Source organism: Harpia harpyja, chromosome 18 (genome assembly GCF_026419915.1).
Source record: "Harpia harpyja isolate bHarHar1 chromosome 18, bHarHar1 primary haplotype, whole genome shotgun sequence".
Taxonomy (NCBI): Eukaryota; Metazoa; Chordata; class Aves; order Accipitriformes; family Accipitridae; genus Harpia; species Harpia harpyja.
This window is the reverse complement of record NC_068957.1, coordinates 1,377,021-1,404,344: the sequence shown is the minus strand read 5'-3', so window position 1 is coordinate 1,404,344 and position 27,324 is coordinate 1,377,021. Positions and strand designations below refer to the sequence as shown.

Sequence of the window (27,324 nt, the reverse complement as noted above, 5' to 3'; positions counted from 1 at the left end):
TTTAGTGGATACTTAACAGATACTTAGTGCTAGGTAAAGAACAAAAACTTTCTGGAAAAGTAAAATATTTCAGTAGTTTAAGGTTATATTCTAGTTAAAGGTTATCAGGCATGTGATACTGTTTCTATGAAGAACTGCAGCATGGATGTCTACAGAGACAGGGATTTGGATACACATTCCTAGACAGACCAGAGGCTAAGAGAAGTAAGCAAAAAGGTTAACCAGGGCCTTACTCTGAGGTTAGGTTCTGCTCAAATTCATGGGCATTTTAAGTATAAATCCAGTGCTGACAAGCACTTGAAGATGGCTGTCCCACTTCAGGAGAGGGCCATTTGTTTGCTTTTTGGGCCATAGATCAGGAAAACGCACAAAACCCAGCTCTGTAAGAACTATCATGCTAATGAGGTGTTAATTTAAGTTTCATCCTTTCATTTTTCTAAGCTGTTCTCATACCAAGTGATCTTCCTTCAGATTTTTATATTCTAGATCATCCTGAGGCCCAGCAGATACCATTAGAATGCTACCTTGCCTCAAACCAAGATAACAATCAACAGAACTCTTAGCAGTTTCTGCAAGCTTAAGAGGAAATCCAACTCCCTCATACTGATGCATGAGCCTGCTTCCAAAACCTAATACTACATCAGCATTTAACATTCCCGAGGTAGATGAAAGGCTACAGAGTTTTTACAGAGAGGCTCTACTGCACGACAGCGAGCAGTAGGTCAGTCTGTATCAAACTCTTCTGGAAAAAGTGGGTTCTTCCCAGCTGTGACTAGAGAAGAGGAAAGGCACCCATTCCTGGGGATTTCCCTCAAGATAGTGGGGTTTTAGATCACTGAAAAATGCCTTAAAGTTCTCACACACCTTTCATTTAGCTTCCAAGTAATAACAGCACTCCACTGTCTGTGTCACCACTCTTCCTTTTGTATCCTTTCCACCCACAAATGCTCTGAGCAAGTGGGCACCTTGTCCTGTGTCCCTCAGTGTCCCTTTGTCCCAGGCACTCACAGACTCTCCGAGTTCACAACAGGGAGAAGCAGATTCTTTCCACCACCAGAAACAAGCCCCTGTTCAAGTCACAGCAGGCTCTAGCACCTGCATCGGAACCAAGGCACAACCCTTCCAAAGCCGAGAGGTTTTACACAGCCATTGTGGAAACTATTTCACAGCAAGACTTCCACACGCGATTCCTCTGAGCAGCCATGCGGGGTGACACCAAGCCTCTGGTACACACTGGTTTCACAGAGGAGTTCTTGCCAACACTCTATATCTAGTGCTAGACCCACCTTCCACAAAACTAAGGAAATCTGCTTTCTGTACAGTAATTTTATTTAAATCAAGTTAACTTTGTTTTTACACTAATGCCTCTGTGCATCCTTTAAAAGGAAAGGAAGTATTTTCTTTAAAAAGTATTTGTACATAAGACAACAAATCATAGAAATGAACACAGTAACATCAACAATCCCTAAAACATGCACAATTGTACACTGAACTGTGGGTGGCTGTAAGAGCAGGAGGTAAGAGGGAGGAAGTCTTTCTCTAAGCTTTACATTTGATTAACACAAATAGAAACAGATGCCAGTGACCACAGCGCTGATCAGACCCACTGACACTTTCTGGACATCAAGATCTGATTACCCTTAGTTAAATTTCAGCCTAGTAGAAGACAAATCCAAATAAGCATACAAGTTTACAGGAGAGCTCTTTACCTGGCACCTGCTGGAAAGCTCCAAGGTCAGTGTAACAAAAAGCACCTGAAGGAGCAGCCATTTCATGTCCTTGCCCTGCCTGCTGCAGGGAACCCATGGCACCAACCAAGTCCTCAAGTTTAGTCACACATTAAGCCTCCCCTTCCCATACTGCGACAGCTTCCACCCACCATTAGAAGCCACGTCCCTGGACCAAGAAGATGCAGCTTCCTTTGACCATCTGATGGTTTTGTAAGATTTCAGTTGTTTCCATTTCTTCTCTTGGAAATGAGCCTGTAAGATACAAGACACAAGTCCCTACGCCCCTCACCCCAGGCAACAACAGCTTTGGCTCCAGGCAGCCAGGACTGGCCTGACAATTCAGACATCCAGCTGGGACAGAAACACAGTCAGTGCTCACAGCTTCCAAGAGCAGGCAAAGCTGTCCCCATCTCCTCTGAGAGCAGCACATCATCAGCATACCTGATCCTACATTTGGTTATTAGCCTTGGGTTTGGTTTTGTTTTTTTTCTTTTCAGAGGAGCACATGTTACTACATCCTCTGAAAAAGCCTGTCTTTTTCAGACCATAGAGAAAGTAACCATCCATCAGCTCCAACCTTCTGTCCCTTCTCTGTCCTCAGTTTTTGGCGCACACCTTCAGAGTAGAAGCACAAGCAGCAGCTACCTGACACCTTGTCAAGCCAGATCAATAGATTGGCCCCCAATTTCACCTTGGCAAGTGATAGCATTAGTATTCATTTTAGTCCACCCTCAAAAGAAGAACAGGAGAAATAACATGAGAAAGCAGATACATTACTGCAACCGTAACTATATGCAACCATCTCCTTTACTGTATCGATTTAGCCACAAATTAAGGGGGGGGAGATGAGGAAGAAGTGAGGATGAAGAGGCAGCCATTTCAAAATGCTGAGGTGACCCAACACCCTCTCCTACCACCTGTAGAAAGACCTCCAGGAAAAGGGAGGTTTCATACAGGGGCAGCACCTACATCTCACAGTGCATAAAGCCCTGGCCCAAAAGCCCTTTCTGTTACTACCAAGATTCCACTGGCAACCTCTACGCGTTGAAACGCTACAGAACCTCGCGAGGCCAGATATGCAGGGAGAGGCACCTGGATCTCCAATATTTGTAGAAAGTGGAAATGCACACGTGCACCCATCTTGTCCCTCCCCCATTAGTTAGGCTCAGCCCACTCCGAACTACACTCTAACACCATCCCCAGGGGTAGGACAGTTGCTAGCAGTATTGTTCTCCACTTGCAGGCTCACATGAAAGTGCAAAGCTACATGGACACATGGGCGAGCATGCACATAATCCTCCAGAGCTGGACATACTGCCCACCCAGCTGAGAAGGTTGTAGTTGGGACAGAAAAAGAAACAAAAAAAAAAAAAATCCCTTCAAGTAATTTAAAACAGCCCATTCTTGAGGTTACAGCTGCATAGAAGCAGTGACCAGCTGGGCCTGTTTGGGGTGATAAGGCAAAAAAGTCTGAGGTCCTGGAGGGATGGAAGAATGAGAAGGTGTCAGTAGTGAAAGAGTAAGAGTTATTCTGTAGGTTGCTTCTTCACACTCCTGTGATTCTCATCTCCAGGTGACCAGCACCAGCTGCCTCCAGTTACTTCTGCACACAGCTTGGCCATGCAAGCCCACCACAGGCAGCCGATAGAATGATATAGATGATAACCTGGAGAAAGAAAACAGCCACTTCAGTAGAGAATTACACTTCCATCATTCAGTCAACTGCTGACTTGGCCTGGCAATCAAATCACAAGTTTGGAAACCCCAGGTTATCAAAACCCTAAATAACCTGTCAAATGCCCCACAGGACTTTGTGCCAGTGCCTCTTCCTCCACATCCTTGCAGCAACATGGGGATGAGAACTGCCCTCCAGCAAAACACGAACGAGGGTTCAGTGGTGGCAAAGTACCTCACACATCTAACCCGCAATTACACTTCAGCATCCTCACGTTAGCATTTATTACAGGCTGGAGGCACATTGTCACATCAAAAAAAGCTACTTCCAAGTGAAGTAACAAGATACCAACAGGACCAGGGCCTAAAAAGTCACTACAGATAGAGTAGCCATAAATTCAATACCTTAGCTTCTAACAGAGCTAGAAAGGCAGCTGTCCATGATGGGCGCTTAGATGCTAGACAGAATTGCCGGGAAAGCTTTTCCTATTGCTTTGACAAGAAAAGCTGCCTGGCACAATGCTCCTCTCGCCTCACACAAGACCATCAAAACACTGGTTTTAAAGCTAAGACCCTTCCAGGCACAGAGCTTAGTACATGCAGGTCTAAAGACAGTACTATATGCTATTGGTATTTTCCAGTAGTTAAGCCTGACTTAAGAGCTAAAGGTTATTGTGCTCCATACTTACAATTGATACAATGATGATGACGATAGTAAGCTTGAGGTTCTTCATACACATGGCTCTAGCAAGGTTCCTGCTGGTAGTTTTGAAAGTGACTGACTACAAGAGAAAGTAAAACAACTAGTTAATTCCTGAACCTTCTGCAAAGGAAGCTGCATCCCAAGAAGCCGGATGCTGGAGGCTTTTCCCAGCTACTACCTCCCTAATAACCACCCAAACCACTGCAGTTATCTCCTCCAGAGCCATTTAACTCCTGCAGTTATACTAATACAAAACTGAACAGGCATCAAGAGAAAACCCTCCCACACTACTTCGGGGGCAAGAGCAAGTATAAGAGGAAGTCCAGAACCAGCTCAGGGTTGTGCCTTCCCACGCTCAGCTTGGGAGGGTTAAATGCAGAACATCACTAGGTCTGTAGGCTGCTCACAAGGATTAGTTTACCTTAGAGTACTTCTGGTTGGGTTCTCATTTGACTTCCAACCTTTTGGGAATTGAAGTGCTCAGAATATTTATGGAACTAGCGATCTAATCACCAACATATTGCATGCAACTTTATTACTGTAAATACACCTGCTAAAATGAGACGACACATATCGCTACTCTTGATAGCAGTTCCAGAGGGGCTAGACAAGTCCCTTTAATGCTAGGACTTTCCTCCAGTATTTGGGCTTGCTGCATTTTATGGAAAACTTGTGGTCGCCTTCTTCCAAGTCTCCTCTCTGTATCCTGCAATTCCACCCATTCAAAATAGGTTTTGGTCACCAAATGACCTCAAATACCCACCAGGCTGCATTAGTGCAACTATTTTCACAGGCTTTCCCTGAACAGCTCAGGCAAGTACATGCCTGCCCAGAGAAAGGCTGCACCACCCAGCACAAGCCAACTCAGCAGCACACTCTGCTGGTTACTTTCAGGTTTTCACCACAAACCACCCCCCAACTTTTTCAGGTAAGGCTACACCAGGCAGAACCACATCCCTATGAACTGTAATTTTGACTTGATTCCCACGCTCAGCCACCATCTGAACTTTGGGAGCACTTCTCTTGTTCAGCTGTGCGGTTTCTACATGTGGAAGCAGACTGCTGGATACCAACACACCTTGTCTCAGCCCAGACTAGTTCTCCAGCGGACAGGGCCACCCTGACCACCACCTTCTTCAGACCTCCCTCCCAAAACAGGGCCCTTGCCACTGTTGCTAGGAGGGTTCTAACATGTTTGGTTTATGTACAATATTCTGGTGGTCAAAGCTCGTACAGGAGTGGTAAAACATAGTCCATTACTCTGAAGTTTGAGAACTTCAGCCCTGGATCTCCTAGGACACTCACCATTGGGCTGTAAGACATTCACAGTAGAGGCATATCCTAGTCCTTCATTTTCTGCATGTTTTCCAAGAACCAACACTCCCTGGGAGAGCTCATACACAAATTCAGCCTAATTGCTGAAGGAATTCCAGTCCATTTGTCTAAAGCATTACCTGAGATTTAACTACTTCTTGCCACCACCTGAGGAAGTGGTAAGGTTTAAACACCCAATAGCTGGAGGACAGTATTCCCTACTGGGTAAGCTCCAGGCACCTCTATGGCCTCTCTAAGGCATGAATACTTTTTGCCAGCTTAGAGTTATTTGGATTTCCTATCACTCCAGATAAAGAGTGGGTTTTCCCCTCCTTGGGCACAAGAGATGAAGACAAGAAACACCACCACTTATTGCTGGCAGCACGTTAGCCTGTGCTTTGGTTGTAGCAAACAGGAGCAAGTTGAAGACGGTTCTTTAACAGGATGGGGCAGCAGGCAGCTGGTCCTTGGGAGCAGAGCATTTGCCCAGCAGCACAGCCTAGTATTAAGCAGTCACCCACAAATCCCACCAGTACTGGCAGGATACAGAACAGAGATGCATGGGATACCTTCATTCTTGTAAAGGAGCCGCAAGGCTGGGATGTGGCCTGTGAAACAGCTGTTAAGGATGGGGAGGGAATAAGACAGGACTTGTGTCTGACACAGGGAAAGATTGCCTGTAGATTTAGCTGCTTCAGTATCTGTTTAAAAGTGACTCTAGATGCAGGTCTTCACCTCCACTGCTCCCCGATGAGCACAATTGATGCAGTAACACTACTTCCCCATTTCCAAGTTCTTCCCCAGACTTACCGAATCCACAAGATTCTCTGTTTTATCAATCAGCAACTCCAGCTTCTCTCCTCTTTGTGCCACAAGGTCTGGAGAAAGAGACAAAAACCCAAATTTGTAGGTAGAATCCCAGTGCAAAAAGCTGCTTCCAATACCCAAGCCCAAATGCAAGCCAGGAGCTCTTGGCAGTGGCTTATTAGATATCAAGTAGTTCTCAGCTTTTCAGAGATTGCCAGGCAACAGTACTTAAGGAACAGCCTCACATCACACAGTTTTGGGACTTTTTGGGACTGACCTGGCTCAATTTTGGTCAATTCCCGATCTAACCCTCTATTTTAAGTGGTCAGACTTGTCAAAACCCAAACCAGAGTCTGACACACATACACACGCAAAAAAAAAAAGCAAGCTACTGAGGAGCATTTTCCTCACAGCAGCTGCAGGAAAGCCACAGTGACAAACAGACCAAAACCAGAGTGTGCTTCACCCCGTCCACGAGCTGTCCAAGTTCATCTCAAACAGCGCTCCTCACACCCATGTGCCACCCTCAACCAAGTTCAACACAAGTAACAGCTTGCAAACTCAGAGCTTCCCCCAGCCCCTTCTTCATCAGTTTATTCTGTCAAGAGAGGCCACCCCATCGTCAGCTTCACTCTCGATAACTCCCTGCGGGACTGCCGTTCTGGCCCCAAGGAACTCTGCATGCGTGGCACTGAGGGAAGCCAGATACCTATGTTTCGAACCATGATTCCTTTAAGTTCATCGATTTGAGCTTGCGTCTCTGCCACCTGGTCAGTGCCCTTGCTCTCCGAGTGGTACTTCTGTAACAAATGAATAGTCAGTGAAAGCAGGGACTCTCAACGTTGCACTTCAGTTCCTTCAGACAGAAAAGGAAACTCCTGGTCACTACAGAACAGCACAGACATAAATGTGAGTTTTCAAGTTACCCAAGACATTTTTAAGTGGGTAGTAGACCAAAATCTGACTCTATCAGCCCCTTACAGATCACACGTGCCCATCTGCTCCTGCACTGCATGAGCTGCAAGGCAGCCGGGTGCCTGTGACTTCCAGAGTGCCCACAAGTAACAGCCCCCTTTGAAAGTCTAAGCAATTGGCAGCAAGGAAGGAAAGTTAAGACAAGAATCTGAGAGATATGGTTCACTAAATGCCTGGGCTACTATCAGTGGTCCCAGTCCCACACATCATTTCTAAACTATTTATGAAGGCAACACACTTTCATGACCTTCTCTACCTATCTCTAGAACATGTCAAGAGAGCCCTGCCATTTCACAAGCAAGACAGCACACAGCCATCTCTGCAGGTGAGCATCAGAGGGAGTTCCAGCAAAGATGAGAAGGGCCCGTGAACTGGAAACACCACATCGATAGGTGTTGAAGATGGCCAGTTTGAGTTTCCTAACTGCTCTTCCTGTAGAGAGGATACGAGCAGCCAGGAGCCAGTCTGCGGTGTACTAGACACACCTAGGAGGATTTCACATGCCACCTCCTAGCTACGGTCTGGCACTTGCCAACAGCTTTGCTGATATTGAATCCCTCCGGTGTATTACAGCAAGTGGAAAAAGCATGCACTAGATACCCCAGTGGCATGCCCAGTGTCTGTATGGAGCAAGCTCACCTGCTAGCTTGTCAGATACCTATAGAAGCACACTCCGCTCTGTGGCCTCACAGAAGAAAGCCAAAAAACATGACATGTTGCTAACCTGTGCACCATTCCCATCATCCCTCCCCTTTAATTCCCTTCAGAAGTGACGGGGACTTCACTCAAAGACTGTTCTTCCTGGTTTGGGGATCACAAGTGAACCTTTGGTGATGGCATGGTTCAGGCTGGTAGGTGAGAGAAGCGCTAGCCAACACCCCTAGGTTAAAAGGAGTCTCATAGTGTTTGCAGAATCAAAGGAGGGAAATTGAGGTGAAGTCAGCGTTGGATAACTAAGTTCTGCTATTCCTGGATTGATTTTAGGTCACTGCTCGCATCACAGGTCCTTTGCAGTCAAACATTGCTAGCCACAGCTCCTATTATCCCACGCCCTTTAAGTCACCTTCACCCAGGGAAACAGGTCTCTATAGCAAAACCCATAAACTGTTGTTTTCCTCTAAACTTGTAGCCGTTGCACTCACACCTGATGACCTTCACAAAGCATCTCTGCTTCAATAAGAGACCATCTAAGGAGACTGACAGCAGAGCCAGGACTAGATCATGATTGCTGTACTTTATGATCACCCACGTGGCTACTTAAACCCCAATTTTCTTCTGAATAAGTGTTCAATTTGCATCCATTTCTGACAACACGGGAAGCAAGAGTCTCTAACACTAACAGCAGCCACATACTCAGGTCATAATTAATGGTTATAGCACTGAATACAACAGCTCCTTTGAACCTTCTCCTCAGAGGTTAGTTTTTTAGGAGAAGGTTCAGAACTAGCATGCTATCAAAGCTGGTCACTGGTTTTACTGGAAGCACAGCCTCACTTTTCAGTATTATCTGTGTGCTACACTTGAGTTGTAGGGTGATCTCTGAACTGCCATACGATCTCTTCCTCCACCCTCAGCCTCACACTAGTTAAACTCCTTAAGTTACAGGAATCACCTAGATAACAGTCCTGCTCTTGCACTCCACGTAATGTTTGATCAGTAGGGCTCTCAGCAAGTTTTAGAGCTATTTGAGGCAAGAGCTTTCTGTCATCACTTAACTTCTATTAGTTGATGCCTGGATTTCTATCAATATGCAAAAGCTAAGGTAGGCAGCTCCTCTCATGCTTTAGAGAAATGGAAAGGCTGGGATTTTTAGAGGAATATCAACACCATGGCTCTGAAGACTGCCTGGCTCTTCCGATAAGGCAATTCATTAAGCTTATTCCAGCCACGAACAGCTTACAGTTTGATGAGTCATCACTTCATATAGTTTCCATCTCCACATATCAAAGCCTGGTGGAGAAGAAAAACTCAGTACTATCACACATAGGAAGTTAATCTAATTTATTATGCATAATGCATTGGGCCTTTCCAGAACCACACTGGCATTATTATTCATTACTTTCTATCTGCTGCATAAGCCAAAGAACAGTTTCTGCAATGAACTATGTGCAACTTGACATGCTCCAAATCAGCTCCGCTAGTCACCGAGGGCACCAACACAAACGGCTCCTTTCACAAACTCCAATACAAACTTCAGGCAGCAACAGTGCAAGCGCAAATCCTCACTTCACCTTCTCCCACCTCAGAGTCCTGGCTTCACCCTGCACCTCAACATGCAACTATTACTGCTGCAGAGTGTTATAAAGCTTGCCCAGTTTCTACACTTACAGGCAAGAACTATGCTCATGAGTCACCAGCAAAGGACCTCTCCTCCTGCACCTGTAATATCAGCAAACCTGGCACTTTCAGCAGATCAGCAGGAAAAAAAGCCAAGCCCTTCACAGAGAGCAGCAGCAGCACTAACATGCTCACCAGCCACAGCAGAGCAAACTGAGAACCTCCTACACCACATGTACAGCACAAGCTGTAGCTGCCCCAGATACAGATTGTGTACAAGCTCTGAAAGCCAATATTCCAAGGACATCTTATCTTTAATTCGAGGGAGGTCTCAAAAAAAAAAAACCAAGCCAATACAACATTGCTCAGGTTATGAAGTTGTTTGTAGTCAATTAAGGACTCTTAAGAGTCTCCAACAGAAGATTCAAAACACTTTCCTTGTAGCCTGAGGTTTTGTGCACTAATAAGGCTATTGATCGTATGAGTCACAGGGCAGTTAGTTATTCCTTCTCTATTGTCCATCTGACTTCATTCATTTAATTTGACATTACATCTAGAAAAAGGCCTGTGCTTTCCCCAGGCCTGTTTTCTCTGCAGGTGCTGGAAGTATACCACTGCAGACCAAACACCAGGGAGAAGTGCAAACTGCAACATTCCCACTACATTAACAGCTCATATTTTCAGAGAAGCCCTGTCCCACACCTAGAGCAACTGCTCTCTGCTTTGTCTCCTCCTCTCCCCCACATAAAAACCCCACTGAAGCAGGGCAGGGTGGTGTTTGCAGACCCAGGTTACACATCAAGTCAACACTACATTAAGAAAAAGTGCTCTGTGAAAGAGATGTCATTCTATAGAGGGCTGAAGGGAAATGCAAACACTATGCTGTGCACTTTAATGCTTCAGAAGCTATACCCATATACTGCTGTGAATAAAATACATAAAGCAATACAAGTATTTCCAATCTCTCCTGTCTGGCAGCTGAGGGCTTTGCCACACCTCAAATACAATACACAGCAAGCAAAGCACTTCTGTGAAAATGGGATGGTAGCATCAAGGCTGTATCAGATTCCTGCGGTAAGCAAAATAAGCACATAACTCCTCCGCACCTCAAGAGGGAAGCAGATTCCAGCCAAACCTTTCCCTTCAGGAGTCCAAGAACAGACCCAGAGTAGCTAGAATAGAGCCTCCTGAAACCTGGAAATTTCTTAAAAAGGAGATTGACAGTGTTCTGTATGTGCCCTAACGACAACATTCAGAACTCAGCTTTAGTTGAGCTGTCAACAGGGCCAATAAAATCAGACAGCACAAGCTTGGACACATCAGGACAGCGGTGCCATCCAGTTCCAGCAACTGAAAGCAACACGCTGTGTTGCCAGTGGGAAAGCTAGGACACACTGCTCCCTTCTTGCACCGCAGGAGAGGGGTGCCACTACGACCCCGCCAGGACACCAAGCTGTTACCTGGTCCTACCACCACAGGAGCAGTGAGCAAGAAGATACCTTACGCTGCAGGCAGCTCCCTGACAGCAGCTTTCCTCGCTGCAGCTGAGCTTGCGGCACTGCACCGTACCAAGGCGCTCTGTCCCACAGCCCTTCACATGCTGTTGTTCAGTGCCTGCGTAGACCCCACTGACATGGGCTTCATCTTCCTTCCAGACTGGAATCATACTAGTGGAGCAACTCATCTTGCAAAGACTACAGTGCCTACAGTCCCTGGACTTGGAATCCAGCATCATCCTGAACACCACTACAGCCTCAGCTGAAAAGTGCAAGTTGAGCGTGAAATAGATATTCCCCTCACTTTTGTAATACCCTCACACTTTCAATTTTGGGGTTAGAAGGATGCAAGACAAATCTCAACTCGGAGAATGTGGGACCTTTCACATGTCATTTATCCTGCTCTTTAACCTCCTACCTATCTTGGGAATGGAAATCCTTGGAGCCTCTGTGCAAGCTAGCCGGACAGTCTACCATGGTTCTGTATACAGCACTTCACTGTAATCCAAGCCCAGTTTTCTTTCCTCCTGAAAAGGACACAGTACCATAAGCCAAATACCCTGCCACACTCCAGCAGCGTGCCACTGCAATTACCACGAAGTAAAGGGGAGGGAAGTGAGGGGCAGTTAAGGATTACTAGATACTCAAGTTCTGAAGTTTAGTTTAACAGAAACAGAGTAACACGTGTTTGTCTTCCTCTTAGTGACGGTGATGTTAGCTTGCACTGGATGGTCAACTGGAACTAGGTTTGACATTTCAAATGTTAACCATTACGATCTCATCTCCAGTGCAGCTACTTAGTACAAACAGTTAATGCATCACTATTAACCCCAACCCATTTTTACCACCAAAGCAGTGAAGCAACCCAGCTGCAGGGTAAGCATGGGGAGAACAGCCAACTTCCCTGGCTTTATACCCAGACTCAGCAGGGCGCTTCAGTTCCCAAGTGAGAAAATGTAAGGAGAATTTCTGGGGTGAAGTTTGGCTTGTTAGGGAAATCCCATTTAGCATCAGATCTCACCAGCTGTGCAGCTAAGACACTTGAGAACTCGCTGTTCATTGCATAGGGAAGGGCTGTCTGTGCTCTTGAGCCATATGTGGTCTGAAACCTCTTCTTGATTTCATTCAGGAAGTTGAAGGCTCTGGATCTTTCAAAGTCCTGGAAAGAAGAGAACAGACCACGTCCAGAGCTGTGTCAAGTCAGGAATAACGAAGCGTATGGGGCACATAGCCGGCTGTAGAGAAACTGTAATTATCAGTTCTTAACAGGCATGCTGCGCATAACACTATGGGATTTGACTGGTTATCCTGGGGTTTGAATAGCAGCCAGATTTCAGTCTCAGCTTCCCGGACATTGGTTGGCAGCAGACTCTACTGGGGTATTCATAGTTCTAACTCTGTGCCTGGTACCTTTTTCCAGTGAGGGAGAAGTTTTTGCTTCAACACTTCCATTCCAATTGAGGAATATTATGCATATTTCACTGACAATTAAAAGCTAGCCTCTGCACCTAGATTCTACTGCACTGGGGCTGCTAAGAGAGAAACCAGGCAAAACCAAGAACTTAACCTCAAAACTAACTATTCACATACATTTGAGTTCCAGGCTTAGACTTCAAAGCTGTAACTGATGTGAATGAGAACACAAGCAGTAGCTCCAATGGGAAAAAAAAGGCACCTCAGATTAGCATCCACTATTGATTTTCTTTGACATACAGATACAAAAAAAAAAAAAGCCAAAACCTGCAAAGAGCCTGTCTGTGCAACAGCGGTAAACAAAATACTTACATCATCTGTGATGCAGAGGTATATAATCCTGTCTTGGCAGATGTAATGGAACAGATAACTGTAGAGAAGAAAAAAGAAAAAAAAAGGTCATTTGGAGCTGCCACAGGACAAATCTTCTAGAAGACACTGTTGCCTGCAGGTCCTTCAAGGGCTGGAGAAGTAGAAGAGCAAATTCCAGTTAATCTACAGGAAATCACAGAGATGCCAACATATCCCAGCCATCTTTGTTCACGTAAGTGTTTCCATTCCTGTAAGTTACACCGAACTAGAGACCACCTACGTGTTAAAGAATCACTAGCCTCACATACTTCACAGCACTCCATGCTTTGCAATAACTTTATGGGACATTGAGTTGCCAAACAACTTCAGTTCCACATTCTTCCAGCTACTTACTTGTAAAAACAAAACCTTGACAGGTTACCCAGGGGTAAGATTTATGTCTAATCCTAATCAATGTGCATACAAGCAGTCACACACCAGTTCACATGTGACGAGAGCTGCAGTTAATTGGAGTGACCAGAAAGATAATACTTGAGCAAACCTCGCTGGTACAGTGACTTGCTTCTTTAGCCTCGTTTGTATGACCACTGGGTTGCGCTGCCTTTGGTTTTCATCGCAAAGGCCAATAGACAAAAGCAACCACAGCAGAAAATTAATTACATAGAACAATAATCAGGCTAAAAAGGCTTGAATCATGTGGCTAGGTTAACTATTCATGTAAAGATGCCTTGGTGGTGCTGAGCGAACACAGATGTTAGTGAAATGCAGCCCTCAGTATCCTGAAAAACAGTGCAAATCAGTTCAAAGGAGTATTTTCCTATCAAAATTAAACGAAGCTGTTATTTTAGGCGCACCAGAAAAAAAAAACCAACCCTTAGCTCGTACACAACTAAACCCAAACCAGAATTGACCAGAGCATTCCAGTTCAACTCACTGGCTTTAGCTATTGCTTTTTTATTACATTGCCCACTCGCCATTTGATGCTCCAGTAGGTGATGTTCTTCTTATAAGTACAGCAGGACAAAATAGGAATAGAGCTGCAAAAGGGTGATGTGAATACTTTTTTTTTTCCCTAATTAAAAACTTTATGTATCCTTTCACTTTGACATTTGTGTATTTCCAAAAGTTTCCCCAGTAAGCATGTGGACCCTCATACAAACTCCAAAATAAAAGCAAGTTAATGCACATGCTGCACAGCAGTTGCCTTGTACATTTCTTAGGGCACAGCTCGGTAGCTTTCAAACTCAGGTTTTGTATTATATAAGACACTGAAATAAGCTTTAGGGGTGGGCTAGAAGTATAGTTTACTGCCCTGAAGGCCTGTTCTCATGGGGAAAAAAAAAGGGGGGGGGCATATCCACAACTATTGTCCCTCCTCCCTGGAAGGAGTGAGGTAAAGCTTGTCTGGTACTACCTTGTAGGCTCCCCAGTGACTTGTAGAAGAATTGTAACAGCAGAGAGAGAATAACCCCAAGAACTCCTGATGCTTGAGGGCTGGTTTTCCTTGGAGATTATATAAAAAGACACAGAAATTCTTCTTAAAAACAGAAAGAACTCATTAAATGAGTTTAAGAAGGTCAAAGTTTAAAGAAACTCAAGTTGTTTCCTGTTTCAGAAGAGGAGAAACGATCCTAGACAGATAACAGGGCAATTTTCTAGCCTACAGGCTGGGACCCTGGCAAGGCAGAAGGATTCCTGAAACCCTACAGAGAAGAAGAACAACAACTCCATGTGCTCACTCAGCTTCACAGCTTTCATGTTCTGCCTAGTTATCATGATCAAGGAAAAAAAGAGGCTATTCTATATATCTACAAACCAAAACCCCTGCTTTTTGACAGCAGGAGGAAGTTGCCGGCTCCAAGCATGTGTGTGTGAAAACACTCAATCCCCCCAAACAGATGGCTAGGAACTCTTCCTTCCCCTCTCCTAGAGGGAAGGCAGGTTTGGCAGATTCTGACTGAAGAGGTGGTTGTCCAAATCATAGAAAAAAAGCCAATATAAGACTTGTCAGAAGGGACTAACTTTAGCAGAGGAGACACTCTGACACTAAGCTCAGTTCCCAGAGCTGCAGAATGGCACCTGTATGTTTTAATAGCACAATGCAAAGCAGAACAACCACAAGCTGCAGTGACCTTCTGCCACGTTTGTTAAATCCTCATTAAGGAAACAGTCAGTAATGAGCAAAAGATTGTACACTTTGCAGCACGCTTTACAAGCGTAGATGCATTAGTCGCCTATCTCTCAGTGCTCCCCAGCAAAGAGCAAACCAATCTCTACCACAATTGAAGTTTTCACCTCTAAAAACGCACTATGGCACTCCTAAAACTCAGCTTCGTAGCTGGTTGAACAGCACTCAAGGCAAAGTTAAAACAAAAGAAAATAACTGTACCCTTAAAATTACAGTAGAAAAAAATGATTCCGCATCCAAAGTACTTTAGACCACAAGGCAAGCAGCTTCCTCAGAAAGCTCTCCCCCAGGGACTTTTAGTGTTCCCAAGCCAGGGAAGGATGCGGAAGACTACCCCAATTCTCACCTCTTGAATCCTCAGGCAGCCAAAACAGCTTTAACACAACAGCTTGAGCAATATTGAGAATCCAGCCACACTGCCAATTCCAAAAAAAGAGCTGAAACAGGGTCCAATGCTTCTAAATTTGCTTTCTTCTGCTTATACTTTAGTTTGCACACCAGCACATTGACTTACCTGCTTTACACATGCAATAAATCAGCATAGCCTCAGGCGATGTAACATCTAATCCCTCCATTCTATCAACAATGACTGAGGGCTATTCAGAGATCTGTACAAGCTTGGGAAAAAAATCCTTCTGTCCCACAGACTGGATTTGTGGTAGCTCAGGATGACTCTACAACATCTGCCAGCACAACTTAAAGCAACCAGGATCTACAAGTGATCTGAGAAGGGTGACATTTTTACCTAAAGCCATGGTCAAGCCTCAGAAAAGCTGGCAAAAGACTCCACAAGCCAAACAGCAAAGATTCCAATAGTTTGATATCCACAGCTGAACACCCTCCAACTCACTTTGGAGTTGTATAAAAATAGAAAACTTGAATTTGTATCAACTGCCTTGGTACTTATTGCTTAAGCTAAATTAAAATCCTGGTTATGCTGCAAAGTTCTGGGGGAAAAAAAGTATCTATTGAGCTGACTGCACATTCAACCAGCATACTAACACATCCAAATATGAATTTGGTTACACTCCATTTATTCCTACCCTTGTGCATGTTCACTAGCCTCTCCTCCCATACCTAGAAGAGAAGCATTACTCACTTTCCATGTGAATAGGTCAGTTTGTTATTTTCAGATGGTATTTTCGCCAGGATCTGCTCTGTCACCTCCAGGAAGTTTCCTCCACACCAGGCATGTTTGGCAAGGATGGTTGTGCCCCTCGCCACAACAGCAAACAGGATAGCCATGACTTCACACTACCTGGAAACAAAAACACCGCAAGAATTAGGCTTGCGTTCTTTGGGAGAGAAAGCATCATAATCTTAACAGTATTCCCTCAGCCCTCCACATAAAGGGAGGGAGGCATAAGCTTGTTCAATACTTTGACAAGATACCATTACCAGAAAGCTTCTCTCATTTCCCCTTTTAGGTTCTGTTCGGAACAACACAGGACTACAATAACCTCTAGAGGAAGGTTTTTCTTATTGCAACTGCATGCTGTCCTACAGTCAGTGATCCCATAATGAATTTTGCCTACCTTGTTTCCACCTAGATTTCTAGCTATTAGTACATTTTTTTGCTCTTCAACTGACCCTTAAGTTTTTTCTTCCTTGTTATTGAAAAAAACTGCCTGTGGCCTGCAAGCTGCAGTTCAGAAAGGAAGTAACCGTCTTGCAGCTATATTAACAGCAGCTCATTATACAGACCAAGCCCACCATCCCTAACACATGACTGTTCAGGGGTGAGGCCTTGGCTTTGATTGCTATCAAACTGAAGTAGAAAAACTGCCACTTGCTTACAGACACACCATATACATCCTCTTTTAATGGTCTAGAGACACTCACTGAGTGTATGTTGTCCCAAGACTTCTGTAAAAGCACATAATCTGCACTTCTCAAAGCAAGACAGCACACTTGCAAACTGCTTAACCTCAGCAACACACCAAGCAACACATACAAGCCAACATTCTTGTATACATATCAAACTGGACAGGTTACAGCAAGTGTGAGGGCCAGACTTCTGTGAAGTCTCCAGAGTTGGAAAAACATGCCTGCTGTCATATAAAGGGACACAGTTAATCAGCTCAAGTATCATCACATTAATCTACTGACAGACCCAAGATTTAACATGTGAAACCACATGTCAGACCACAGCTGTGACATCTGCTCAGCTGATCCAGTACATCCATAAGCCTCTTTTCTGCTTAGGAAAGACTTAGGAAGACTTTTGACCCTGCAAAACCCCAAAATCTTATTTTTCACTTTGCACTTGACTGCCTTCATATTGCCTGCCTTGTTTTGTGTCTAGAAATGTCTGCATTCTGGCTGGAAAGATCACACACCTATTTCAATGCAACCAAGTAGCTTGGAGACCTCTCTAGAAATAGGTACAACAGCAGAGAAGCAGTGGTTTAGCTTCAGCATCCAAAGACCACAGGCAGAAAGACTGAACATAGGCTACGCCCAGCCAGACTTTCCACGCCTCTGGCACTGACTGAAGTGACCTATCGATCTCTTCTGTATCAGGGGTCAGTCCTACCAAGCACTGTGCAGACAGTTCTGCCCTGAAGAGCTTATGCTTTCATGTGAACTGATGCACAAATTATCATGGCAACAGTGGAAGAGGTGGTAGAAGAATGCAGAGCTGTTAACAAGACCGTGAAGTTGAGATGCAATCACTACCCACTGCATCAGGGCTCACTTTGTCAGTCTGAGCTTGACAGATTCAGGCTTGGCCAGTAACAATCAGGTAATCTCTCAAACCTCCCACAGAGGTTTAAGAGCTCAACATTGGCCAGGAAAAAGAATAAACTTGTGGATTTATTCAGAGAATAGAAGCCACAGCTAAGCTACAACCACCTGGGAGCACTGAGGTATTCAGAGCCAGCACTGCCGAAGGAAACAGAAGGCAAAGGATGAGTTTGACAAGGGGCCACGGCAAGCAAAGTGGGAAGCAGAACAGTGAGAGGTCTCAAAAAACGCTGCTTTGGAGCAGAGCACCCAGCCGAGCACGCTCTAAAAAACCTGAGAGAGTTCACAGTGCCAGTAAAGGGGAAGGGAGAACATGCCAGACAAAGCCTCACACCATGCAGATGCAAGTTCCCAGGTAAGCTGTTCTCCTTCACTCTTCCTGACCAGTAACACAAAAGAGCATCAATAACTGAAGGGGGGAGGAAGCACCAGAGCACTCAGCAGCAGCTCTCCCAAACAGATTTGCTGCTTTCACTTCCTCCTGGCCTAAAGCTGGCACTCCTCCGACCCATTTCTACCAAGGACAGGAGTGAAGCCCTTTGTGCTGCTTTGCATGGCTTGCTTCTTGTTTACCCTGTCTCAGAGCAAGACCTGTTTTTAGAACAAAGGCAACTTGTTGCGTTTACCTGCTGCTCTTTTTGGTATGACGGCTTCCCTTGTTCTCACTTACTGCATCCAAGTACTCATGCACCAATTGTTCCCCATCCACCGCTCCCACCAAGGTGCCAACCTCATCTGGACACGGCTTAGGGATTTAAACAAGTTTTATATCCAGCTGACATGCTTGCACAAAGCCTGTTAGGAAGAAGGGAGGTGAAGAGTGCCCAGACTAGCAGCCCCCCTTTCACTACTGGTGAAGGAATTGGGGTCTGCAAACAGCTGTTCCCCTGCCTTGTCCCCCTCCCTTCCAGACAGAAGCAAGCAAACTCCAGCTCATTTAAAAATGTCGGTATAAAGAGGTGACAAACAGCTAGGTTTGTTTCCTCCCACAGTCAAAGGTATGCTGGCTTGCAGGTTCACAACTGCCCTCTAACATAATCTGTCAGCATCACAGAAAAAAACCAAGTTCTTTTACATCTAAGAGGAGGTGACCTTTAAACATAAGGACAGGTGGTGCTTATTACACTCCATTGAGTAGTGTCTATGTCCACCTGAATAAGATTATGGAAGTTCCAGAATAGAGGAAAGCAAGGGTAAAAGTTTTTCCCCTTACTCACTTTCTAAGGAAACTCCTCAGCACAAAGATACCCAAGAAGAAAGAATACAAAGCAGAGAAGAAAGTCATGATTACTCACTATCTGTAACACAAAAATGAAAGAATGTTCAAGAACAGGTTCCAGCAGAAGGAAGTAGTTCCTCACACAGTGCAGCTCGTTCCCACATGTTATCATGGAGGAAAAGAGTTCACATGAGTTCAGAAAGTAACTGACATGTTTATGGAGGAAAAGAATCACTATTAAACAAATATCACCCAAGCAGCCACTCACTGGAGCCTAAGAGTTTATCATGAGTTTCTTCTATTCTTCCACTCTTTCCCAGGCATCCCACCACTCACACAGTCAGACCCACCTTCAGTCTGACTCAGTACAGCCATCTGCAACACTGAGAATCACTTGCTCCACAGATGTTCAGGATTTTTTTTCCAGGGAGAAATACTATGAAGAGCAAGTCATATCTTCAAGCAGCAAAGCAGGTGGCCCACCAAGTCAGATCCACAGTCCAGCCCCAGTTGAGGTTATGACTCTCACAGTACTTGAGCTTTAGGGCTGCTCTTGTTCACCACACTGCTCTTCTCATACAGGAATAATTAAGAGTTATACAAGGGCCTATGAAGTCCCAGCAGCCCCAGTTTAAGAGCAAATGCCTTAAAGGAATTTAAAAACACGCTTCCAAGGCATCCTATCATCTCTTGCAACACTTGAACTACCAAGAACATCACATGACAAGCAGAGCGCCAAGTCATTTGCAAAGCCTCTTAGAAGCCTGACCACAACCTTTTCCTTCCAGCTTCACCAAACCAGCCTGCCAGATCGCATCTTGCTGAGAGTGTTTTAGAGCTGCCCCGCTACAGAAAATCCAAACTTCCTTCCAGAAAGCTGTATCTAGAAGAGCCCACAGACTGGTCAGCCTGCATACACACAAACTGTTCGGGCATGCTCCCAGCACTGAGCTCTCTGACATCATGCCACAGAAGACTTACACGGCCAACCTAGCAGAGCTTGCTTGTCTTTTTTTTTTTTTTAAGCCAGCCTTAAATTGCTGCATCAACCACATGTTGATTGCATTAGAGCAGAAAAAGTAGTCACAGATTCCAGTAATAGTTTGCTGCCTCTGGCCTTAAAAAAAACTGCTCTTGGCTCTTCAAAGCACAGTGCTACAGACATGCAAGTCTGAGGGTCACAAAGTGCAACTCCAGTGCTCTAAGTCAAGGCTCACCTACCTCTAGTTAAAGACAAGCTGAGTAAGTTACTAATCACAAGTCCCCCCTCCACAGACTTGAAAACACCAAGAGCTCTGGCCTGATGCTCACAACAGCATTTAAGATTGGAGCATTTGGACATGGCATGGAGCAGTAAAACATAAAGGAATGAGTAACTCTTTGGAACCTTCCTGCAGGAGCCACTACCTCCACCTGAAGAAGCTGAAGCAGAAGAGAAGCCAAGGAAAAACATAGACCTCACATGTTTATACACAAACATGAAACAAAACTAAACCTTGGATAACTCGAGTTAAATGCTTATCACACCAGAGACAAGGGCAGCCACACAGCTGATTCTGATCTTGTAAAAAGAAATGATTAACTGCAATGCAAGTGTTCCTAGTTTTTCCTGATTAAAGAGACAGCAGCTCACTCCTGTCTGACAAGGCTACAGAGAGCACACATTTTCCCAGCAAAAAAGTAATACCTGTGGCCAAAAAAAAAAAAATTCAACTGTCCAGTGCTTCAAAAGTGATTCTCTACAAACTTAGACTCATGCCCTGTCCTACACCTTAGCTTTTACTAATATAGCCAGAAGACACAAACTGCACTTTATTCTGTTTTCTGCTCACTCAACACCTAATCTCTTCAGGTGCTACCAACCCTAGTTTTCCTAACAACGAGGAACTGCTGAGCACCACGAGTCAAACAATTTGTGAACAGTTACAACAGCACACTGATCTGCAACAATACTAACTAAACAAAGCAGAATTTATTATACAATCACATCGCTTCAGATCCACCAAGATACGGTCATCTGCAATGTTTTGGCCAGTCCAGCAACTGAACCAGAACTGTGTCAGTGCATGGTACACCACCAGGTCACAGCCCGGAATAAACAAACACGACTAAGCCTCTTGAGCAATCAGGTGACTGCCAAGTATCACAACCAATCTCTTCACATTGCAGTCACTCAATGAACAGGACCAATATAAAGGAGCAGTTGTAAAAGAAAAAACATTCACAAACCCTCCCCCTGCCACACACACCACCAAAGATCAGCAGCCTGCAAGGCAGTGAGCGACTAACCTCAGAACTACAAAGCCCACACAAGCAAAGAGACACCTTAATTCCCAGAGCAGAAGAACTCCAGGTTCAAACTGAGGATTATAAAGTGGATTAGACAACTTCTAGAAGTCTCCATTCTTTTAATACTGGATATTTGCAGAACTCACATTAGTGAGGTGAGAGTTCAGCAGTAAGGTGACACTCACTGACACTGTAGGATCCCACAGTCCTGCGGCAGCAAGGAAATCAACTCACTGAATTCACAGTCCTCAGCCTTACTTAGGAGACAATAGCCACGTACTTTACAATGACACTTGCCCCCAGCTTTGAGCAGAATGGATTAAATGAGGTAAACCAGATTAACAATAAGCAGCATCTCATGCAGCCCTGTAAAACTCATGTATTACTTTTGTTAGTAATACAAATTTGTTAAACTGCTGGAGAACATCTCTCCTCAGAAGTTACAAGTCAGGAATTAAATCCATTACAATCAACCCTTTTGTATAACCTAGAGATCACAGCTGTTTTCTATCTAAACTTACAATATTGAATGGCTGGAAGTAGCCAAGACCAAACTTTCCTAAAAGAAAAACTCACTTAGAGATATCGGGTAGGTCTTGCATGGAAAGGCTCCAAATCAGGAGGGAGGGGGGGAACAGGCTGCATTCCTCAGCCACCCAGGAAACACCACGGATCCAAAGAGCTCCTTAAGCAGTGCCAGAAGCATTTGGCAGTTAACGGAGATGAAGCACAAAGGCGAGTATTGCACTTGTATCACAACGACTATTTACTCATTGCAAGTCACGCTGCAAGATGCAGCGTGGTGCTGTCTACAAGGTCTCTCATGGTATTTGACAGAAGGGCACAGAAAAACCTGCAGCATCTTAAAGAACGTCAGAAACACAAGTTCAGTCTTCAATGCCACGTTTAAATCTCCAGTAGGGAGGATTTATGACTTTCAAGCGAGACAACAAAACAACTTTTTTGTTGCTCTGACTTCACTGAAGATCTAGAATAAACCGTTGGATGGCAGTTAAGACAACTGGGGCAAGAAGTGAACCCAGAAAACTGCACCCATCCTCCATCAGCAGTAATGCCCTTGCCAGCCAAGGGGGACTCATCCATTCTTCTCGACCAGAAGATTCACTGCCTTAGTGCCAACAAGTGATAGAAGAGGTTACTGCTTATATTACCAGAAATCCTCTTTACAGAAAGCAAGGGCCATCACATTACTACTGGCTTTAAACATGAAACAAGCGTAGATGTTGCAACCCTGCAAGTTGCAAACTGCCCGACTGCAATAAGAAGATCGTTTAAGTACGGTGACTTCAGCAGAACATAGCCTACACTTCCCTTTAACCTTTCCTTGGCATCTACAAGTTGTTATTTCTTTAAAGGATATTCCAACATTAAGCCCTGTAGTTTATTTGTTCATTTTAAGCCCAAGAAGCGCGACATTCTTGCACCAACTTAACAGAAGTTTAGCTTCCTCTCTGCCTGCACAGCTTACTTCAGGCACCTCCGCTTCATCCTTACGGAAACAAATCACTAGATAGGATTAATCCAGTTTCTCTTCCAGGCCCATCACCTTTTCCGGGAGGCAGTGTGACATGTTTTAGAAGAAGGGCGAAGAAACAGAACACGACAGCCATTGAATAAACAGCTCTCTAGAGAGGTAACACACCCCCCCTGAAGCACGCCTACTTACAGCATCCCCCCGGTACCCCCACTGCAAGGATAACTGTAATTACCGATCACTGTCCTGCCTTTCAAACCCACCCAAGCCATTGCTCCCAGTTCCACCAGCAGCTCTGGCCTTCCCCCCCACCTCCACGTCCTCCAGCAACCGGCTCCCCAAGTTCCCAAAGCCCAACACCCCCCCCTTCATCCATCCCCCCCCAGGCCCCGATACCGAGCGAGGCCTCCGCCCGCCGGCAGCACCCTCCCGTCCCGTCCCCAGAAGCGGCCCACGGCCGGGGACGCCCGGCCAGCCTCCTCCACCGGCAGGGAGACGCCGCCGGTACCCGGCTTCCCCCCCCCCCCCCCCCCCCGCCTCACCGCAACGGCTCCCGGCCTTGCAGGCCCAGTCAGTCAGTCCCGGCCCCGCTGCGGCCTGCCGCCCCCGGGGAAGGGGGGGGAATACCGGAGAGAGAGAGAGAGAGCGAGCCGCTCTGCTTTAAGTACAACCAGGCGGCTCTCCCGAGGGGCCCGGCCCCCCCGCAGAGCCCGGCCCCGCCGCCGCTCACCGGCCGCCGCGGCAGGAGGGAGCGCTCGCAGGGCGCCGCCGCCCCCCCCCGCCGTCTTCCCCGGTACCGGGCCGCCGTGACGCGCTTCCGGCGGGCGTGGCGGCACCGCGCGGTGCCTGCCGGGAGTTGTAGTTTTCCCGCCCGCTCGCCCCTCCCGGCGCCGCGCGGTGCATGCTGGGAGTTGTAGTCCGGGCGGCCATGGCGGAGGAGGGCGAGAGGAAGGCCGCGCTGGAGACGGTGAGGGAGTGCGGCCGCCCGGCTGAGGCGGGGAGGGGACGGACGGGGCAGCGGTCGGCCCTGCTCTCCTCTGGGCAGCGGTAACCGGGGCCTCCCCGGTATTTTCCAGGGCCCGGCTCAGCGGCGGGAGCCCCTCAGTAAGGGGTCCCGCTGAGGAGGGGGTGTTGCGGGGTTGGCGTCGGGATAAATCGTGACAGGGAGGATAGATCCAAGGGAAAACCGCTTCCGCGGGTCAGCCCCTCATCCCCGGGCTGGTGTTTGGTCCCGGCAGCGGGAAACGGCAAAGATCCCTTTGCAATCCGGTCCCATGCTGCGGCCTGCCTGCCTTACGGCCTTTCCTCTCGCATCCCGCTCCAAACCCTCCTCAGGTGTCACCCCTCAGAGACCCGACCTGCCTTACCCGGCTTTTTTCAACCCCTAAACCTGTGTGGTTTTTACCTGGCATGGAGCTGCTGCTCTGCTACAGCGTCTGTGAACAGCAGAAGGAGAAAGGAGCTGAGAAAAGCAAGCAGCATGACCTGAAATAGGAGGGACAGAGAGGAATACGCCTTTGAGTTTAATTTCTTGAAGTTTAGGTGTTTGAGGTTGTCCTGTAGGGAACAGAAGCAGCTAGAGGTCAGGACTAACCTACTCTAAAACTAGTTAGGGCTAACCTATTCTAAAACAAGCCTTGCTTTTTAAAGATGAATTGCTCAGCACTGCATAACATCAGGCCTCGGGTGGCTTTGCCTGTTAGCTGTAGGCTCTGCAGCGTGCCTCGTCTCCTCTCTTGCACCCATTTCAGGTTGCTGAGCCCTGCGGCAGGAGTTATGGACCCTCTTTCCATCTCCAGTACCCATTGCAGGCAGCAGAAGGCACTAGATGGCACTGCACTTCACTCTTAACAGGGTTGCAGGCTCCCAGCTGGCAGTTACATCAAGTCACAGTCACAGGGAAAGCTGACACAGGATCGTCGGGTGCCCTGCGTGTCTGTCTGTCTGTCTGTCAGCAGGAAACGGGGAGAGCTGAGGACCAGGACAGCCATACGGGAGAAACACGAGGGCCCTGTTAGTTGCCTGCTTTTAAAAGCTGCCCTTGGGGGAGGCTTAATGCAACGGTTTGCCATAGTCTCTCAATCTACAGCCCCTAAACTTTTCCTAATGGTGCCGCAGACCCTGGAGCCTCATAGCAATAGTCTGGCTTCTGCTAGTTACATTTTTCAGGCTCTGTAGAGCCATATTCTTCTCCCTAATTGCACAGGCCACAGGTTGAAAGTCACAATTGCACCAGGAAGCCCAGTCCTAATCCTACAAGTCTGATGTGATGAATGAAATTGATCCTTGAAGGGCTGCAGTTACTAGAGAGGCCCTTGGCAGCAAACCAGCAGATTCCCTCATGAGGAATGCAGTACCATACAGAAAACTGGAGGACATGTAGAAAGCGATACTGGCTCACAAAGACCAGCGAAGGACTATATATTCTGACATAAAAGACAAATTATGTATAAACTGCAGTGAGTGTAGGAACAGGTGAGTTGTAGGACTGTTCCCCACCCACTTCATGTCTAGTTGATCCCATCTATCTCAGCGCTGTGCTAATGTATCCGCCACAGCACTACCTAGGCACCAAATACAACATTAAATAATTCATCATCATAAATCACAGCCCCTCCAAGCAGGAGAGCTTCTGCATGACGTGAGATTGCAGCTCTTAGGCTTGCATAGCCAGTAGAGGAGGAGGGTGTCCAGTGCGTGGGTGGCTGGGTCGCAGGGGCTGTATCCTGACCTTGCTGGGAGGGTGTACCCCAGATCGTCTTGGGGGAGGTGCAGGCTTTTCCGTCTCTGTTGACTCTGAGGGGCTCAAGTGAATTTGATCAATTCTAAAGCTGCCTCGAGATCTCATCAGCTTTTCCTTCTGCCTCTACCATAATGCAAGAGCAAGGACAATTTGGTAAAGAGACTAGCAAATCTGTGTGTAACCAAAGAAGAAAAACTCCAGATGAGCAGAATTCCCTACTCCAGGACATCAGGGTTGTTTTTACAAGTTGGCTTACAGGAGAACAAGTGTTTTTGCAATGAATAGTTTGATACCTGGACACCTCTTAGGTGAGACTCAGAAACACCCTGAGAAATCTCAGCCTTCTGCCTCAGGGCACGGACGCGATTGCTGGAGGGACCAGGGAGGAATCTGTTCTTCAGGGGAATGTGTCAGGTTTCCTCAGAAGCATCTTACAGCATCTGTGCCAGAGGCGAGATACCTGACTAGGTGGGCCAACAGCTCGATGAGAAGCAGTGAAACTTATGGTCCTGCTGAGATCCAGAATTGTATCTGAGGTCTCTCTACAGGAAAGAGGAGAGAGAGACTGAGTCTCTGTGAAGCAGACAGGTTCAGCACAGTGTGTTCCTTATGGCTGTGTGAAAGAGCTGTGCTCTGGCTTTCACCTGCCAGATCAATGCACTGGGTACTTATGCTGTGCTAAGGAGGCAGGGACAGCTTAAATTCATTGGGTTGCAGCTCTGAGGCACTTGCTGCAGCCCCACACGCAGGCCCAGCCACATGCCAGAGATGCATCCTGTCCCTTCCTGCCTATACCCACATGTTCCTTCAGTTCTGGGCAGGAGCCTGAAGTCAGTGCAACTCCCAGCACTGCGTGTTAAATTCCCAGTTACTCTATTTTTCAAATCATTTTTATGCAGCATTTGTAACTCAGCTGCAAATATTTGCTTTCTGTCTGGAAAAGCATGTCTCTGCCCCTGCGTGTGCAGAGCTACACCTGAGCTAAGGTGTAACTCCCATCACGTGACCAAATTGCAAGAGCATCACTGTCCCAACGAACAGAGCTGTACCTGTCTCGTTGCAGGGAGCGAGGGAGTGGACACTTGGGATTTTGGCACCTGGGCACACTTCTAACCTTGTGACTGGATGTAGGGAGCAAACTGGGGGTCAGGCGACCTGTCCTGTCCCACGGGTGCCTCCTGAGTTAGTTTGCTCTTGTTTGAACCTGTAGTCTTTGGAAAAAACAAGCTCTTGAGTACAACTGGTGCTAGTAATTTTAATAAATACTTCTTTGCAAGGCCTCGCATAGGAGAGACTGAGACCAGTATCTGCTTCTGGGAAGATGGATGAGGGCGCTGGGTCTAGCAAGCAGGAGAGCAAGCAGGGTGTCTCACCTGTGCCACTAGCTGCCCGAGTGACCTGTGTCAAATCACTTACACGTTTTCATTCCGCACCAAGGGAAGGTGTTTTTGCCACTCACTGCCTCATTTTAATCACCAGCAAGACTTACTGCTTTGGTTATGGATTGTGAGATGCTGGGAGGTGAGGAAGACCCTATCAGTCCAACATCCCCTTTGCTGATGTGATGTTGCTGTATTGCACCCGCCCTTCTGCAATAGCTGGTGTGCAGGGAGCCTGCCCTTGAATTGCACTGCAGGTCTGGGTGATCTCTTCCTCCATGGAAATCAGTCCGTGTTTCCCTTCTCAACAGCTAAGTCAATTCCCCGTGGTGGCCGTACCTGCAGAAGGGGGAACGGGACTTTTAGGGGGGTATTAGTACCTGAGGGGAAATGTGAGGGGTCATAAAATCCCTGGAGCAGTTGAGGATTTGGCCACGGGCAGGATGTGAAGAGATCAGTGCTCGTCTTAGGCCGGCTCCGCACTTAACCGTGAAACCTCTCT

At 46.5% G+C, this 27,324-nt stretch overlaps 2 protein-coding genes across 7 annotated transcripts in view; one reads left to right on the top strand and one right to left on the bottom strand.

The window, feature by feature from the left end:
• Nucleotides 1–67: 67 nt before the first annotated feature.
• Nucleotides 68–23,514, bottom strand: VAMP7 (vesicle associated membrane protein 7). 4 transcript variants are annotated; one of them, XM_052813618.1, is made up of 8 exons: nt 23,431–23,514; nt 16,049–16,207; nt 12,762–12,819; nt 11,998–12,135; nt 6,938–7,028; nt 6,232–6,299; nt 4,094–4,186; nt 68–3,396 (listed from the first exon to the last, which is right to left on the bottom strand). In XM_052813618.1, exons 2-8 carry the CDS (start codon nt 16,192–16,194, stop codon nt 3,328–3,330), a joined length of 663 nt encoding a protein of 220 aa, XP_052669578.1. In that variant the 5' UTR covers nt 16,195–16,207; nt 23,431–23,514; the 3' UTR covers nt 68–3,327. The 4 variants fall into 4 exon arrangements, with proteins under 4 accessions (XP_052669578.1, XP_052669576.1, XP_052669579.1 ...); XM_052813616.1 differs by lacking the exon at nt 23,431–23,514 and adding an exon at nt 23,243–23,424; XM_052813619.1 differs by lacking the exon at nt 23,431–23,514 and adding an exon at nt 22,695–22,918.
• Nucleotides 23,515–23,587: 73 nt separating this feature from the next.
• The window catches only part of LOC128153823 (DNA-directed RNA polymerases I and III subunit RPAC2-like), a 34,192-nt gene continuing 30,455 nt past the window's right edge, over nt 23,588–27,324 (top strand). For all 3 annotated transcript variants that reach the window (XM_052813620.1, XM_052813621.1, XM_052813622.1), the window contains exon 1: nt 23,588–23,667. In XM_052813620.1, the coding sequence (XP_052669580.1) occupies nt 23,602–23,667 (66 nt within the window). In that variant the 5' untranslated portion in view covers nt 23,588–23,601. The remainder of the gene's footprint in view (nt 23,668–27,324) is intronic.